Below are 18,657 nucleotides of genomic sequence, written 5' to 3' on the forward strand. Positions count from 1 at the left end.
GCTCAGCCTCAAACGAGTAACCCGGTGCGGTGTGTAAAACATCGCCACTTGGGGGGAGACAAAGGCGGCCGGGCGTGGTTGCTGTCCCCCCCAGTACCGACTTTCATAGGCTCACAGCACTTGCCCCCCACCGACAGTCCGTGACAGGCTACATGGGGGACCTTTGTCTTTGTTGCTAATGGCAACGTCGTCGTCCCCCTCCTCCTACGCGACTTGCGGTGTTGGGGGGGGGGCTAGGGGGGGGGGGGGTTTATATCGCGCGCATGTTTACACGCGGCGCGTGTCGTCAGGGCGGTAACCCGGGGCGGCCGCTGCCCCACCACAATCAACAACAACACTGCGCGCGAGACCCCGCCCCCCTCCTGCCCCCGCCCCCGAGTTTGATTCCCCAGCGCGGATGCGCATTGTGGAGGCTCGCCATTGGCTCGCTGCCAACACGGGCACCCCCCCCCCCTCCACACCACCCCCCCCCACTCTCCCAAACAGCTCGTCCAATGGAGACGCGCGCCGTGCAACATCGTTGACCTCGCTCGGCCAATGAGGAGCGAGGATGCGCTCGAGCCCGCCGATGCGCGCTGGGAAATTGAGCGCGCGAGGGTTCTCCAATTCGCTGTCGGGAGTTGTCATATCGGCGGTGCCTCGGGGTCGTTTCTCTGTCGATGGCGGGGGGAGTTCACATCTAGAATTGTACATCCATAAGTTGCTGTTGTTGCTGCTGTTGCTGCTGCTGCTGCTCGAACCCCGAAGACGTCGCAGACATGTTCAAGAACACGTTCCAGAGCGGCTTCCTGTCGATACTCTACAGCATCGGCAGCAAGCCGCTGCAGATCTGGGACAAGAAGGCAAGTGACACGCGTTGGCCGCCACGCGGCGCCGAGGGCCTTGCAGGCAGGTTTACTTAAACGGGTCCAGAGTTTGTGTGGAAGAGTAGGCCAAGTTACCCTCTAAGACAGGGGGGCTCTGTGGAGCTCCCTCGTGAGCGTGCGGGTGCAGGGCCGCAGTGCCGCTACTTGGGCCCTGTCGTCGTGTTCTCCGACACGTGTCGCACATTGATCGCGTTACGGCGGATAATCGTGAGCGTGACGGACGCGGCGCTGCGTGGCATTCACGACGGAGGAGTCTTCCAGAGCTGAGGACATCGGCTCGTGCGTTCAGGATTTACGCTGTGGTGGTGGTGGAGGTTGTTGTTGAATCGTAACCACTTTTGACGAAGCGGCTTGGGTGAAGCCTTCATCCATGGTGCCCTCTGCTGCTCACCAATAGCTCTGCAGCAGCCGAATTTCAAACAATATTTTTGTTATGGGTTAGATCGCGTAAATATGTACATGTGTCGTTAAACCCGCCACCACCCGACACAGCCAATTCGTGAGCTTTGTCACGTAAACAGAACATTTAAATTCGTCACTAGTTGGAGAGCAAAGCCACAACATTTACAATCTGAGTACGAAGTTTTGCCAGTAATTACAACTAGCTTCATCAGGCGACAGCCAGATTTGTGGATACATTCTCTAGCGAAAACACCTGTATTAAGGACGATATTGGTCGCGAAAGCCTACGTGTTACAATGCATTTTTAGTTTTAGCAGGTAAGGCCCCCCCCCCCACTCGCTATCACAAATGATAGCTCAACGAAGTGGCTTGTAATGTGGGAATTCCTAGCAGCCAAATACACCGAAACGCATGTTGATGCTCATTCTAAATGTGGAGGGGAAAACCGGAGGGCCCGGAGAAAAATCCACGCCACCACGGGGAGAGAGAAAGAACACGCAAACTCCAAATATACAGCAGCAGGCGTCAGGGTCGGGATCGAACCCACGACCTCCTGTACACCGGGCGATGTGGTTAACATCTCCTAGCCACCGCGATGATGAGAGATAGACACGCAAACTCCAAATATACAGCAGGCGTCAGGGTCGGGATCGAACCCACGACCTCCTGTATACCAGGCGAGGTTAACATTTCCTAGCAACCGTGATGATGATGATGAGAGAGATACGCAAACTCCAAATATACAGCAGGCGTCAGGGTCGGGATCGAACCCACGACCTCCTGTGTACCGGGCGAGGTTGTTAACATTTCCTAGCAACCGTGGCGCTTTAATCGGGCAGGCTCACAACGTGCTTAGTTTCTCGATATTTGACGATTGTAAAGCATTTTAAAGTAATCTTACAAAGTTATACTTGTTGCGTGCTTTTCTGGTTCCATTCACCCAAATGTAACGTAGAGAAAAACAAACTTAAAATGAAAAAAATCTGTATATTCAAGGTGTTCCATCATGTGTGTTGTGTGTGTATGCGTGTGTGTTTTTCTTTACTGCAGGTCAGAAACGGGCACATCAAGCGCATCACAGATAATGACATCCAGTCACTGGTGTTAGAAATTGAGGGAACAAATGTCAGGTCAGTGCCTAATAAACGCATACGTTGTCAAACAATACAAGGTGATAATACCAATGATTTAGAAAACGTTGACTATACAGATGGAGATTATTTAAGGCACAAGGCTGGAGGACACGTTGGATGCCGGTTTGTCATTACCAGCGAAAAACATCCGTACCCAGTTGTGAAATGTCGTGGATTGTTCTCTCAACACACCGGTGTGCTGTAGTGGCAGTAATAAATTGTCACTTCTATTATTTACGTGACAACTTTATGAATCGGCTGTATCAGGTGAACGAGGGTGTATGACACATTGAACTTACACGATCTGATGCAATGATAATTATACACTGGTCAACAAAAAGAAAAAGAACATTTTTTTTTTGGCCTGGACTTTTGCAGCTGTTCTCGACTAATTTCAGGGTGCTGATTCCAAATCTGATCTCAGATTTGCTCTATCACATCTCATTTTTATGCTATCGGCATACCCCATTTTCATTGATTTTACCCGAAATTAACTGCCACTTATGATTGCAAGTTGTTGCGAGTCAGTGACTGCTTTAGTGTTAATATATGGTGCTGTATTTTTAGGATAGTGTGTTTATAATATAATTGTATGTAGATATCCACATTTATTTAATATTTATCTTCTGCAGTTTTTATTGAAAATGCAATATTTGATATCTCAAAAACCTGATGCCAGATTTGGAATCAGCACCCCAAAATTACCTTCAAACCGTTGGAATACCTTATGCCAGAAAATGTGTGTTGACCAGTGTTATGAGCCGTAATATTGGTCGCGAAAGCCTACGTGTTAATTTATCAGTTCAAATTTTTTTGTTAAATTGTTGACATTCCACGAGTATATACACTATTGGCATTTTCGGGTTTACGTGTTCGGCCACGGAGGACGGTGCAACAAAACGCATTGCGCTGGACTCTATGCACCCTCGCTTGTGCTGCCCACCACCAATCCGCACTGACCAGCGTGGTGAAGTATGGTCAAATAAACCCCCATGACCCACGCAGCGTGGGAGGCCGCCTTCCAAAAGTGCATTAAACAGGGCTGTGTGTGTGTGTACGTTTGCATCGTTATACGAGTCCTAAAGATTGGCAGTTCTGTTGAGTATTTGTATTAAGTGAGACATCATTGTAGATGGAAATCCACATGGTAACCATTCCCTAAACAAATCCTTTCAGCAGAATATAAACATTAATATGCAACTTGGTTCCCATGGTATGTGTTACTATATACGCAAGTCATGAATAAAACTATTTTTAAACAAGATACTTGTATCAAATTTTGCAATTATGATAATCACTTTTGATGCAGTTTCATTTTACATAACGGAGTAAACAAAAGTGTAAAAACGATGTAAAAAACTCGAGACAATACACATCAGATGCAACAAATGATACACAAGTAAAGATACAAAAATATAACGAAGTAATGGATTTTTGAGTCGTAAGCGTGGCACATCGGATTTCTGGGAGGTGCATCACAATACATGTGTGCTGCAGCAGTGCGTGTAATGCTGCCCGTGACTTGATACTTTGCTTCATCTCCGCAGTACTACATACATCACGTGTCCTGCCGACCCAAAGAAGACACTTGGAATCAAGCTCCCTTTCCTCATAATGATCATCAAAAACCTTAAAAAGTATTTCACCTTTGAAGTCCAGGTACGTACATTTCACAGTCACGTGTGTAATTACGTAATTATAACAACAATACACCAACTATTTTACTAAAAGACGTCAATCCGTACAAAAACGTTTGCGGTGGAATGGTAGCTCAGTGGTTAGCACACTGTGCAATAAACCCGGCCATCTGAATTATTTTCCCGACCACGTTTAATGTCATTCATTGGTGATTGATATCTAAGCAGTTGGTTGTCCCCACTTCACCAACCCACGCTGACCTGTGTGGTGAAGTATGGTCAAACACATCGCCATAACTGTGGAGGCCTTCATCCTGCATTTGATTAATAAGAAACAATGTTGAACGATGTAATTTTTCGCCACGTAAAAATAAAATAACCTTTTACGTGCTTTCAACCTACGTGCCTTGTGGAGCAATGCGTTCTTACAGGATTTGTTTTAAGTCGGGTGACAAGTAGACAGTTTGCATCTCCGATGAGCACGGTTGGCTACGTATGGCGCGAAAAGAAGTTCAACATGCATACACACACACACACAGTTGTTGTTAAGAGTCCACGGGTGCCCATCTTCCTTGCATTGGTCTCCTTGCACACAGGTGCTGGACGACAAGAACGTGCGCCGGCGATTCCGAGCCAGCAACTACCAGAGCACGACGCGCGTGAAGCCCTTCATCTGCACCATGCCCATGCGCCTCGACGACGGCTGGAACCAGATCCAGTTCAACCTCTCAGACTTCACCCGCCGAGCGTACGGAACCAACTACATCGAGACTCTGCGCGTGCAGGTGATTGCCCGTCGCGTGCAGGCACATGGCTCGTCGTCATTCCAACGCGGAAATGGGAAGAGGCGGCGTTACACTCGCAGAGTCTCTGCGTGCTGTGGCTTGCGTCGCTAACTACTGTTAGTCCCCGACTTACGATGGGGTCGTCGTAACGCATCTCCATCGTACGTCGGGGACTACCTGTACTGGGATTTCTATGCATTTGATGGCCCCCTTTTTTTTTATTGCGTGGTCTCGCACGGTCTTCGAAAGCCCATTTGGGTCACGTGAAAACGGTGTTTCTGCTCTAACAAGCGCTGGGGCAACGCTTGTGTCTGATTGTGAGCCCTGGGCAGTTGGAGGGACCTCTGAGTTTGCTAGGCTAGTGGCTAGCAGCTAGCGGCTGTGTCTTTGCATAGGATGACCACTTTTTCCACATAGTGGTACTCTTTTTATTTGTTTGTAATTGTCTCTAAGTTAGCGCCTGGCTCGCCATTCGGTGATTGCAAGTTCAAAACCTCGCCAGCGGTTGCCTCAGGCCTTCATCCCTCCCTGAGATCGATAAGTTGAGTCGCGCTGTGTGATGTCATTAGTGGTTCTATGTAATTGCTCCTCCCTGCTGTGGGATTATAGGATTACTGCCACTGATTTGAGGGATATGGATGGGGAAAAAGTACCTTCTCATTAACGTTTGAGCAGAAAAGCACTTAAACTTTTCATTGTTGTGCATTAGCGCTACTCTTTGCGTTTCGTTTTTTGTCCTTCCCCCACATCTCCGATTATCACGGATGGCTACGTACGGTGCAAAAGAAGTTCACGCATTCATACAGCACACGATACAGGTTCGCATGCGTTTACAACATGCTGAATGTGAGAAGTCAGTTAAGGAAATTAACCTCGTAATGTTAGAACTTGTTGAATATCATAACTGCCGCTGCTGCCGTTTGACTTCAGAATCTGAATCTTGATTTAGATTGGAGCAATCCCACAAGCTGCGAAGCTCCTTTTCACTGCCTTCGGCGTGTGGGGCATGAGCGCGGTGCGGCGCTGGTTTCCAAAATCTGTGTTTCCGTTGTGTGGCAGATTCACGCCAATTGCCGAATCCGACGGGTCTACTTCTCCGACCGCCTCTACTCGGAGGATGAACTTCCGGCCGAGTTCAAGCTCTACCTCCCCGTGCAGAACAAGAACAAGGCGAGTAGACTGGCACGAGGGGTAAAGGTGGCCAAGGTGCAGCCCTGCGATCGCTCGCTGCCGAGCCCCTCCTGAAGGAAGGGGGGGGGGGGCAGTGTCTTGTGAAGGCCCTTCTAGAGCAGTGGTTAGTCACAACCTTGTTTATAATAATAATGTAATTTTATACAGCGTCATTCATGCAATTGCATGCGACAAAGCTGTACGTAAATTAGCCGACTGCTTGCACAGTTGATACAAAAGTAAAACCCAAACAATTAATACGTAAATAACTACTTTGCCTGACCCCCAACATGGTTCTGAGAAATAAATGTAATGAATAATGAAAATCACTAGTTTAACCTCTTGTCCACTTTGTGAAGTATCCCTAACTAGCTAGTAACTGCAAGCGAACAAAATACAAATTTAACGGACGCTCTGCATGCGTGACGTCGTTTTCTCGCGCTCGCTGTTCACGATCGCTGAGTTTAGAAAGGCCTTTTATATTGTTCTAGATTACCCTATAGATTTCAATGTTATGATCGTTATTTTATATTGGCAGATTCATACGTGATTACTCACCAACGATTCTTGTGCACAATATAATTTCACACGTTTACAAATAACCTCACGTGTACCCCCTGGGACATTGCCACGTACCCTCAGGGCTCTGCGTACCCCTCCGGTTGAGAGAACCACTGCTATGGAGGGTAATTTGGCCTACTCTTTCACGCTGGCCACATGTATTTCAAAAAATTGGAATACCCCCCCCCCCCCCCCGCTTTACTCCAATGTTTCAGGTCGCACTCATTCCACCACACAAAGTGTTTGCTACAAATTAACCACAATACCTTGCTGATCTAGTCAAGGGGCAAAAACCATCCCATCAACTCTGGTCATCCTCACAGCATCGGCTTTTGGCTAATAATTTTTATTAATTGAACAAAGATGGTCACCTCTTCGCAGGCTTTCAGATGTGTTTCTGATGCCGTCTGGAACGCACTTCCCATATTAGGAAGCCACTGGAGCTATGCACTTTTAAATCTAGATTGAAAACTCGTTTATCTAGAACAGCTTTTTGTGTGTAGTTTATTGTCCTTCCCCCGCACCTTCAGTTAGCATGTTTGGCTACGTACGGTGCGAAAGAAGTTCAACATACACATACAGCCAAGTAAATGGGATGCACCCATTAATGCTGCTACTGCTGAGTATCCACTATATAGTCATGGAGGAAAGACCAAACCCAAACAACACAGCTTTCATCTTGATGACATTTTACCCTGGGCTGAGTGCAATGAGCCGTCCAATATAAGATTGTAGATTAATTGAGACATTTTTTTTAAGTAGCAGCAGTGACATCGCTGCAGCATTCCTCCGTTATAGTCCCAAGTATCGCGATAGAGTCCAATTACTGCAGTGAGAACTGGTTGGTGCTTTGCCTTCACCAATGAAGCTTTGTCTTGTTGCACGGCACGGGACCTTCGGCCTGGTAACACAGTTGCAATATAAAGGCTCTCTATTTTTTGGTTTGCGTCCTGAACAGAAAGAAGCTAGTGTGGAGGTGATATTGCCACAGTATTGATTATGCTGGTTTAAAAAAAAAATACTATGCACGCATTTATCATAGTTCAAATGCAGTGTATGTTTAACTTTCTGCGGAACATGTTCGCGGCTCATGAACTCTTGAGGATAAAGCAGAAGCCACGCTGGAGTTACTGAATTTTATTTCTGCTCGAGTAAGGTGGAAGGGACTTTGGCCAGGTTTTCGGTGTGTCTAAGCAAGTACAAAAACATCACCAAGTTACCGCTGATTGCACAGGTCGTACGTATGTTGAACTTCTTTCGCACCGTACATAGCCAACCGTGCTAATCGGAGGTGCGGGGGAAGGACAACAAACTATGAGGTCTCTAAGTCTCTGGGTATCTGCTGTGTGAGTCTATGGGTCTTTGCTGTGTGTGTCTATGGGTCTCCGAGTGAGTCTATGACTCTATGATGAATCTAAGGGTCTCTGTGTGAAGGTGCGGGGGAAGGACAACAAACTGAACACACAACAACAACCTAAAGAATACCGCCAATGAACCTGCACATAATTGATAACCAAGCAGGCGTTCCCATTTGTGGGAGCGCCCTTTTAAGTAACGCGCACCCTCAGGCATCGGAGTTGCCCTGCTCCAGCGAGCGGCGGGCGGTTTGCTCGCATCCGGCGGTGGAAATCTGTCGCCGCTGTTTGCCGAGGCTGCTGGTTTTTCGCAGCACCCAAGGGCAAAGGACGAACGCGTCACGGGACACGGCGTGACAAGGGCACTTCTTGTTCGCATTTCCACCCCAGCGACTTGCCTAGTGAATTTTGTTGCATAACGACCCGTTCCCCCCCCCCCCCCACCCCCCTTCTTGTGTTCACAGTAGTAGGCATCCCCCGAAGGCTTTGGAAGACGGTGGCGTGACGATGCGTGTGCATTCAGGACCTTCTTCCCCCTCGCCCACGGGGATATTCGAATGTATTTATCACGGCTGGTTAGAAACGTTCACTCACCTTGGCTCGCGACGCGAGTGCTCTTCCGTTTTTTTCTACGCTTCTCCGGCATAAACAAGCCCTCTTGCCTCTGCTACAACTGTATGCTCTCCGTACCAGCATACACGGCTCACATTACCCGCGAGCGTTCTTACACGTAAGCAGGCACGCGTGTGCACATGTACGTAGGTGTGCCGAGTGAATAATTGTGTACGTGCGCACAAGCGTAATTTTGTGCATACCTCCGTAGTTGTGTATTAGTGCGTACATATTTCATCGACGGCAACTTTGCAGCAGAGACCTACTACAGAGAACGCATCGTCCTTGTAAATGTGAACTTAAGCAGCGCGTCGCGTGCTCTTGGATGCACGTTTGAAGCTTTTGTAATTAGAATTAACAATGGAAGTTTAAAATCACAAACGCACTCCAGCGATGTTGCAGTAATCCCATTTGCATAACACGTACGCAAGTGCCGCCACAGTGACATCACTGGAGTGGTCCTTGGTGGTTTCCAAATATTCTTCTCAGTGTTTCAATCCGGTGTTTGAGAGAGTCTTGAGGCGACACTGCTTGGGGTACTTTGCAATTACAGGAACCGTTTGCATCTTGTTGGTTTGTGTCTTTGAGTAAAATAATGTAATTTGTGTAGAATACAGTGAACCCTTGTTAATTCGACACGTGGGGCTCTGGCCTTGCCGAATTATTCAATATTCCGAATTATGTACAATGGTACTTCCCAGTGCTTCCTGTCCCAATAAAAAAAAATCCAAATTTGTTTCCCAAACTCTTCACACGCCATACGCATTGACACACACACCCCGCATCAATTGTATACAAAACTCTGTATTTGTCTCGCAGACTTAGGGATTCATACCTCAGTCCCTTTCCATTATTTCTTGATGTAGGTGTAGACGACATTGTTGAGAGGGTTGGCTTACACAGAGTGCATAAGCAAGGTGAAGTCCAAAGCGACGGCTCTGCACTAACGCTCACCACGCTCACCACGCTCGCCACGCTCGCCACGTTCGCCACGCTCGCCACGCTCGCCACGCTCGCCACGCTCGCCACGCTCGCCACGCTCGCCACGCTCGCCACGCTCGCCACGCTCGCCACGCTCGCCACGCTCGCCACGCTCGCCACGCTCGCCACGCTCGCCGCCACCAGACCAAGTCAATGTTTTGGTCGTGGCTTACATCGTCGCTCCACGACGTGCATGCTGCAATTGGACCATTCGGTGTGGCAATTTGGCTCGTGGCGAATTGCTAATAACACCGTAAATATGCCGAAAGCGCAGCCTTGCTGAATGATCCCCAATTACGAATGATCAAATACCGCAATAACGAGGTTTTACTGTGCATTGCGTAGGTAATGAATGGACTCGTTTCTTCTCGCCAGTGAGATCGGTGTGCTGTGGCGCATTGAATCGTGAAATTAATATACTTATGTTAAAACCTTTCTATGTTTTCCGTCTTGAGAAATTGTCGTTTCGATGTTAGCAGATGTTTTGGTTTGTGTTTTAGTTTAAAAAAAGAAATACGTCTAAATGGTTGTACATTTGAAGTTGTACACGTAAAAAGAAAAAGTTTTAACTTAAATAAACTTATTTCATATGAATATGCGTTTCGACTGCATTATTTAAACACAATAAAAACGTAAATTCAGTGACACACAACTCAGTTCTACAACAAATTTCAATTGCATTTCTACGTGTATGGGCATAATTCAATCTTAGTAAATAATGTAAATAAGATTAAGGCAGTTGGCTAATAATGAGTACTTTCACTGCATTTGCATGACAAGAAGATGAATGGCCTAGTTAAAGTGTTGGCATACAAATGTTTTTTGCTTGTCAGATTGTTTGGTGACGGTGTGCCAGGCAGTGTGCCATTACCAACAATGGGGCAAATTGCCGAGCGGCACCTTGGCGGTGAGATCCTCTCTCCTTCGCCGGTTTACGCAGGAGATTGTGCGTTCGATTCTGGACCCTGACGATGCCTGTTGTGTATTTGGAGTCTGCTTGTTGTCTCTCGTCCCGTGGCGGCCGCGTGGATTTCTCTCCGGGTTCCTCCGGTCTTGCCCTCCTCCACATTTCTGACCGCAACAGCGGCGCACGTGGCCGTGCCGTCGTGCGCGCTTCGTGACTGCCGAGCAGCAGCTGCCGCGACTAATCGTCACCAGGGGTGATCGTCGCCTCCGCTTTAAACTCTTCAGCAGGGATGATGATGGCGATGATGGTCATGATGATGATCATGATGATGACGATGATGACGATGATGATGACGATGATGATGATGACTGATGATTGACGATCATGACGATAACAATGATGACAATGATGATTGTGATGATCATGACGATAACAATGATGATTTTGATCATGACGAAAACAATGATTGTGATGATCATGACGATAACAATGATGTTGACAATGATTGTGATGATCATGACGATAATGATGACAATGATGATTGTGATGATCATGACGATAACAATGATGATGACAATGATGATGACAATGATGATCGTGATAACAATGATGTTGACAATGATGATTGTGATGATTGTGATGATCATGGTGATAATGACAATGATGATGGGCCGCATTCCAGAAACGGATCGACCCTCGTCAGTGACGGCTTCACGCCGTGTCAGTCAAGATGCGGGGTTTTTTTTGTACCATACTTCACCCCATACGGTGTCCGTGCAGATTTGTGAAGTCGGGTGAGGGGCGGTGGGTGCTGTACCGGCCAAGATGTCTCTAGCTTCGTGTGGTCGCTCTGGCTCCGGTCATCCACGCAGCAGCGGCTTTTGGCTAACTATCCGATGCGCTTCTGCGGCCATCTGGAACGCTCTTCCGATATTAGGAAGCCACTGGAGATATGCACTTTTAAATGATCATCTACATTGAAAACTAATTTCTTGAGAACTACTTTGTTATGTTTGGCTACGTACGTTGCTAAAGAAGTGGCTGCCTTCCCATTTTCAATTCCAAGTTCGTGTTGTTCAACGAGGTGTGGACTCTTTAGATACCAAGCTATCGGAATAAGTATTGATTACTGGAGGAATTCGACGAGCTATAAAGCTTTAGGCCAGTGGAGACGGGTCACCGTCCAGGAGGAGCGGGTCAGATAAGTGACCGGGTTCAAGGCTTTCCCTGTTTCTTCAACAATACAGACACGTGTCCACCGTTTCTGTACGGCATCTTGCGATGTTCGGCCACGATATGAATCCAAAATTGCACTGCGGTGTATAACCACTTGGCACCAAAGCAGAATACCCTCCATACACAGGGTGCCAGAATGATATTAAATATATATATACCGTACAAACGAATGAAGCTAGAAGACACGTTACGTTAATTATAATCCACACGCGTATGGAACAGATTGACGTGATTACAACAGTGATGTCAAATTATTCCACGTAAGGGCTGACATTGGTTTAAGAAGGGACGTTTCATCAAGGTAATGATCGCCAACTAACAATTGCTCTACCGCAGTGCACTAATTGCCAAGTCATCTTTGACTGCTAATAAACTAAACAGTTTTACTCAAGTGTCGTCATAGGGTGTTAGGAATGACGTCTAACCTGGAATGCGCTTGACTTGACGTATTTGAATCATGGAGTCTGGCAGCAGCCGCGTGACGAGCGTGGCTAGGCAGGGGGGGGCGTGGCCAGGCAGGGGGGGGGCGTGGCCAGGCATTACGGCGGGCTGGAACCGAATTGCTTTTAAACTAAATTGTTTCTAACTGCCGCACCCCTGGCATTAAAACAGTTATTGGGCGTTTGACATTTAACGTCAGTCCAATTTGTTCCCCCTCTTATTTTAAACAAAGGTGACAGCCAACTCGAATTTAAAAAACACACACACCTGTACTACGCAATGAAAACACACACACACACCTGTACTACGCGGTGAAAACACACACACTTTGCACAGTTAAAAGGAGCGGTCAACAAATTAAATAAATTGTTTCTGACATTGATAATTACATTTGTGTTTAAAATCATAATCGCGTTGAGAGCATCCAACGCTGAGCTTTGTTTTGCAGATGTAATGTTGGACTTACCGTACTGCTATTTTTAATATTGCAATGTGCTTGCAGCATTCACTTTCTTACAAGTTGATACAAAAAACTAAATGAAGAAAAAAATATTATTTTTATCGACCTGTTATGAGTCGTACATTTACCATAAAGTTCAAACTTCTCTCGAGTGAAACATTCGGTTTAAGAGATAGGAAGCGACGGGTGTGTATTAAGTCTAGATATACTGCAGGGATGGAGGTGAAAATATATTCCGGAAAATAGCGAAAAGAGAGACGGAGAGAGATTTATTCAGAAGACCTGTCAGAGATATGAGATGGGGCTGTGCGGTAGGGACACGCCCGGTTTACGTCGGAGGATGCATTCCTGAAAAGTGCGATGACGAATGTCGAAACGACGCCAAACGGAGCGATGTACAGGGGAGTCGTAGGGGGAGGGGGGAGGCTGAGAGGCGACGGATAACGAGACAGGGCGGGCGATGCTGCTGTCAGCGACGCAAGTGCGGGGTTGGGGCGACGCAAACCCAGTAGCGGTGTTAATGCCGTGACGTGGAGCCGGATTAAACTAGTGCGGGGCCTGTAGCATATGTTATAAAGGAGCCCTAAATAAAAAAAATACGTAAATAGTAAAACACAAATTTTCACTTGCATAGTAAAGTAATTGTATGTTTTAATTTGCTATACAGCCAGATAATACGACAAATCGCTAACCTTAAACACCCAGTGGTTCATAAAAGTTGAAGGCGGTATAGTACTATAGTAATAGAGCAAGTGCAGAATCACTGAACCGGAATCGATAGCTTGAAAGCATTTAGCGCGGGGCCCTTAAAAGTGCGGGGCCTGTAGCTACTACACGTGTAGCTACTACACATGTAGTTACTGCACATGCAGCTACTACACGTGCAGCTACTACACGTGCAGCTACTACACTTGCAGCTACTACACATGCAGCTACTACACATGTAGCTACTACACATGTAGCTACAACACGTGTAGTAGCTACTACACGTGCAGCTACTACACACATGTAGCTACTACACGTGTAGCTACTACACGTGTAGCTACTACACGTGTAGCTACTGTTGCGACGAGGATAATCCGCCACTGGACGTGGATCTTGGTGTGACTGCCCGGTCCGCGAGGCTCCTGCAGGGAGGGGAGGGGGTAAGAGAGAAGTTATAACATCGTCCTCGCCGAGGCAATGTACAACTTTAAATAATCTTCTTGGTTCTTTCGGTAAAGTCACGTAGAAGGGAAGTAATAAAATAATAAAAATAAAACATAATAAAATTATTCTCACGACGTTTCGGCCACAACGCAAGCAGCCGTCCTCAGGTGAAAACCAGGTCCGTCGAGGCGACAGAGTCTGACGGACCTGGTTTTCACCTGAGGACGGCTGCTTGCGTTGTGGCCGAAACGTCGTGAGAATAATTTTATTATGTTTTATTTTTATTATTTTATTACTTCCCTTCTACGTGACTTTACCGAAAGAACCAAGAAGATGAATCCCTGCAGTCACGAAAGCTTTAAATCAAAATTTAACTTTAAATAACTACCAGGAGAGAGCGCACGGTGGTTAAGGGGGTTGGAAAGTGTTCGGCACAACTCGAAAAGTTTGGGTAAACCGCGGATGCTCTGGAGTAAAGGTCAAGTCTGTGGCCGAAACGTCGTGAGAATTGTATTTTATGATGTTTTATTTTTATTATTTTATTATTTCCCTTCTACGTGACTTTACCGAAAGAACCAAGAAGATGAATCCCTGCAGTCACGAAAGCTTTAAATCGAAATTTAACTGCAGAACTAGTCTTTAACATCGCCACATTTGTAATATCATCACTCTATGGTGATCAATCCGCCGTGTATACAATGTCCCCGTAGCACTCGCTATCCACGGGATAGTCATCCTGTGTCTCTGTATGTCTGGAGGAGAGAGAGACACGCGTGTGGATAATGCAGCTGTGACGAGTCTGCCGGGCGCGTGTGATAAAACAAAACACGGTAGGGCGATGTCGAGCATGACCTCAGCCCGTAATTGGAGCCATTATTGAGACAGCGGCTCTCAGCTGCGGTGGTTGAGATATGCAAGGCAAGCAAAGCACGAGGCGTGCTGCGACACCCACCACTTCTCATGCCCATGGCCATACAATTCGCTCCCGTTCTGCGACGGGTTGAGAATCACGGGGGCAGGCGGAGGCACCGTTTGTTTCAGTGATGTTTTATTTGTTTCGGGGCTGGGGGGGGGGGTCGTATCTGTGATCGGGGGTTTGTATTCGTTGGCTGGGCCGTGTAGCCCGCATGCACAGCCACCACATGCCTAAACAGATTTTGTTCGGCCGGATCGAGGGGGATAAACGGGCGCGGCACGGGCTAGAGAAGATATGGAGTGATGTGGTACAGGAGGACGTGGAGCTGAGTGGACTTGCCGATGACTGGTACCAGCGGTGTCAAGATCGGCCTCTGTGGAGGAGGCTCGTGAAGGACGCTGCTGGGCAGTTGGAGGCAGTCGCCCTCCAACAACAACGGAGGGCGGAGGGGCGACGCTCACAACAACGAGCGGAGCGCCGGGTGGCTAAAGCACAGCAAGTTGGCACAGTAGGGGGCACAGGTGGTGCATCAGCCACTCATCTCGGTCATCTCAGTCAGTCGACCCGTGGCACCTGGGTCTGCCCATGACCTCCTGCCAGCGGGCGTTCTACACTTCACGTGACCTCAACGTGGACGTAGCCTGGCATAAGTGTCGTGGTGATGTCACCGCAACTTAGTGGCGAATGGTGGTTGTTGTGTTCGTTATAGGTTCGTTGTCAAGAGTTGAGTTTGTTATTGACTTCAAACACTGCGAGGTCTCGTGTGACTGGCGCTGCGTAAAACCACGATTTAAGTTTGGTTTTCATGAGCGGGCTGCTGCTCTAAGTATAGCTTGCACATTTAAAAATACCGATTTGGTTGCAGGCACCATTCGGCGGAGCGTTTACAAACATTTATTTTAAAGCACTGCATACCGCGAGCAATGCGGGAAGGAAATCGAGGCAGATGTAATCAGTTGTCGGCGGAATATGTACCGAGCGGACCGTGGGTGCAGGATGGAGGAAGGCGTTTGAGTGGCACCCGGTGCTGAGTGAAAGAGAGGAAGACCTCGAGCCAGATGGTGGGATGAGATTGTGAGAGGGAGCCTTGAAGGTCAGATTTTGGTCGAACAATCGTTGAGGCACACAGGCTGAACAATGGAGAGAGACGCTGGCGATGATGCGTGGGATAGACATTGCAGATCCCAATCATCCGTGAATTTACGCGATTAATACTGGTAGGAACCTCCTGGTTACACCCACCCACAGGGGATTATTGTGTCCGTCGTGCAGGGAGGGGCTGGGTGGGGAGAGAGGGGCTGGGTGGGGAGGGGAGGGTGGGAGGGGCTGGGTAGGGAGGGTGGAGCTGGCAGGGTTGGGATGGTGGGGAGGGGCTGGGTGGGGAGGGGCTGGGTGGGGAGGGTGGGGCTGGGGTGGGAGGGGTGGGGCTGGGTGGAGAGGGGCTGATCACCCCGTGGTGCCCTTATAAAACTCAACGTTTAACCTACTCACGCCGGCTTGTGCCCGCCCTCACAGTCGGGCATATTTACGGAATACACCACGCCGCCGTTGACCCTGGCCATTGACCGAGCAACCCAACGTTCCTACCAGCTCCCTCCGCAGGAATTTGTTCTGCGGTGAACAAAACGCATACCACGTGGCTACTGTTAGGTCTCGTCTAAGAGGAGTTCTATTGCATTCTATTTTGTCCAGCTCTCCGAACGTGGATCACAATGGTGTCTTTTTCACTTTTCTTGCACACTTTGACCATGCGAACGCAATTCCCTAAGCGGCGTTCCAGCCTCATTTTGCAGTGCTTAATTCAGCAAGCTTCCACGCTCTCACCACTCACCCACCATCCACATACTCTCAGCTGTTATCCCTCTTCTGATTTGTGCGATAAGCATCGTGGGGGGTCTTGCTTAGCAACCGCGACAGAATAAAAATAGAACGTGCGTTGGTAGCTGGCGTGTGGCGACAACAGCAACCCGGTAACCTGTTCGTGCCGAGTTATAGTAGCTAGCCACAAACAGGAAAACCAAGGTTGCGCCCTGAATTCTACAACTGACTTGAATGGAAAACAATTATGCGGCAGTGCAAGGTTATACGAAGTCTGTTGGAAGGATGAAAACGTGCCACACGGCCTTATACTTTGTTGAGTCAATGCTCAACATCACGAGTACAAATTGTGTTTTCTCCATTCTGATCGTGCAAGGGTATCATGAAGGCTCAGTGTTTCACACTATGGGGCGATGTTGCTATGTGGTTTTACCCAATTGGGATCTCTTTGCGTTGAATGTTTCCAAATTTGGACCGTGGCGCTGCCACGCACGCGGCCTATTATTTGTTTAATAATTACGTCGCGGAATATTTAAGGTCCACCGTGAAGCTAACGGTGCGTAGTTTTCTTTTGTTGGTCAATGCGCACCGCACTATTAACCAGGGTGGACGCTGGGCTCGAACCGTGAACCTCTGCAACAAGCGGCAAACTAACTCCTCGCTCGACTACGTCATCTGCTCGGCTACGTCATTGTTCACCAATCACAACGCCCACGGTTCAATGAATCGCAACACGCAACGCCCCAAACATAATCCGGCTATTCCAGTTCGGGGCATAAAACGGGCACGTGCTCAAACACCAATAACGTAAAAAAATAAAGACGAGGTTATATCAACAATTATACTGCCTCGGGAGGGTTAGAACTGAAAGCAAGTGTACTTCTGTGAGCATTGAGTTTTAAACACATTACATGATACGTACACACATATAATTGATTCAGCTCTACAGTCACCGTCATCATCAGGCACTGTCAATGCATTGCTGGAGGGAGTGATGAGCTCAGCTGAGGTGCAAGAAGCAAGACTGATCGTGGCATCAGGAGACACTACGAGATAGTGACGACATGGGAGGCCTTTCTCCAGCAGTGGATCGGTCGTAGCTCTCGATAACGAATGGGTAGAGCTCTGGGTAACGTCCTCGTATAATAATAATATTGATTGCATGTTTATATCGCTTTTCATCAACGATCTCAATGCGCTGTACAGGACACAGCGCCAGTAGACACTCAGTATGAACATATTACATAAATACATTTTATAAACCGTTTACTAAACAAACACAAATTGTAACAATCGGAAGCGTATGCGCGTTATGGCTGCTAGGAAAATGCAGAATGCAGTGCACGATTTATAGTATCGTGTGTGTGGATTGCATCTAGGGTGTGGAGATTAACAGGGGCAAGTGGCATTCGATGAAGAGGAATTTCACTCAAGTTCAAACTGGCCACGTGCACACTGGCCCGTGCTATCAGAGTGTTGCTGCTGTTCTTGCTGTCGTTGTCAGCAATGTCCCACTGCTGGCCACAGGCCTCCCCCCAACTACTTCTCATCCCTTCCGTTTGTGTTAGGTAGTTGCTCTTCTCCTGCAGTCGTGACCTCTGAACTCTGTTGTCCCGTTCCCACCGCTGCTGCCACCTCTTCCGCTGTCTCCCTCTGCTTCTCTTCCACTTCTCTCGGGCTCCACTCTCGAGTTAATTGTGTCCATCATCTCACGTCAAGTTTTTTTCTCATGACATCTCCACTCCATTTCCTCGGCTCCGACAGTGTGCTGCGTGTTCATTGCATGCACGACAGGGATGCCCAGTGCAGCTATTGACACTTGAGGTACAGCAGTGATGTACATTATCGTGTGGAGCTTGGAAAGTCCGAGGACGGGTGATTTATCCTCTACCGTTTCTACAAACATCTCTCCATGATCTCCTTGACGCAGTACAATCTGGTGTCTGCCAATACCCATCGACCATAATTTACTGGACATCTGTGAAAAAGGGCTTAATAGCTCATCGGATTCCTCCAGTATAAATAGATATTCTGATGACACACTGCAGCTTGACAGTTCTATTGATTCCATGAACACAACTTCGCTGTCCCGTTCTCACATAAAAATAGTACAATTAACTGCGATTATAATTGCAGAATCATACTTGTGCCGTGTAGTAATAACAATGACGATTGCCTGATTACGGTTTGCAATGCAACGTAAACACGTGTATTTCACGAACTACAAG

General features: G+C 47.7%; 1 protein-coding gene across 2 annotated transcripts; it reads left to right on the plus strand.

Annotated features, from left to right (window-relative positions):
• Positions 1 to 567: 567 nt before the first annotated feature.
• CFAP20 (cilia and flagella associated protein 20) lies at positions 568 to 10,096 on the plus strand. 2 transcript variants are annotated; one of them, XM_078617459.1, is made up of 6 exons: positions 568 to 842; positions 2,319 to 2,398; positions 3,949 to 4,060; positions 4,635 to 4,823; positions 5,883 to 5,993; positions 8,374 to 10,096. In XM_078617459.1, the coding sequence occupies exons 1-6, from the start codon at positions 759 to 761 to the stop codon at positions 8,374 to 8,376; spliced, it is 579 nt and encodes a 192-aa protein (XP_078473585.1). In that variant the 5' UTR covers positions 568 to 758; the 3' UTR covers positions 8,377 to 10,096. The 2 variants fall into 2 exon arrangements, with proteins under 2 accessions (XP_078473585.1, XP_078473586.1); XM_078617460.1 differs by having other exon boundaries at positions 8,377 to 10,096.
• Positions 10,097 to 18,657: the final 8,561 nt, after the last annotated feature.

Source organism: Lampetra planeri, chromosome 54 (genome assembly GCF_965212315.1).
Source record: "Lampetra planeri chromosome 54, kcLamPlan1.2.h2, whole genome shotgun sequence".
Classification (NCBI taxonomy): domain Eukaryota; kingdom Metazoa; phylum Chordata; class Hyperoartia; order Petromyzontiformes; family Petromyzontidae; genus Lampetra; species Lampetra planeri.

Excerpts from the sequence above, each read along its gene's own strand:
- CFAP20 (XM_078617459.1), top strand. The coding sequence starts at position 759 with ATGTTCAAGAACACGTTCCAGAGCGGCTTCCTGTCGATACTCTACAGC. Across the intron at positions 843-2,318 it reads TGCAGATCTGGGACAAGAAG|GTCAGAAACGGGCACATCAA; the intron begins GCAAGTGACACG and ends TCTTTACTGCAG. Across the intron at positions 2,399-3,948 it reads ATTGAGGGAACAAATGTCAG|TACTACATACATCACGTGTC; the intron begins GTCAGTGCCTAA and ends TCATCTCCGCAG.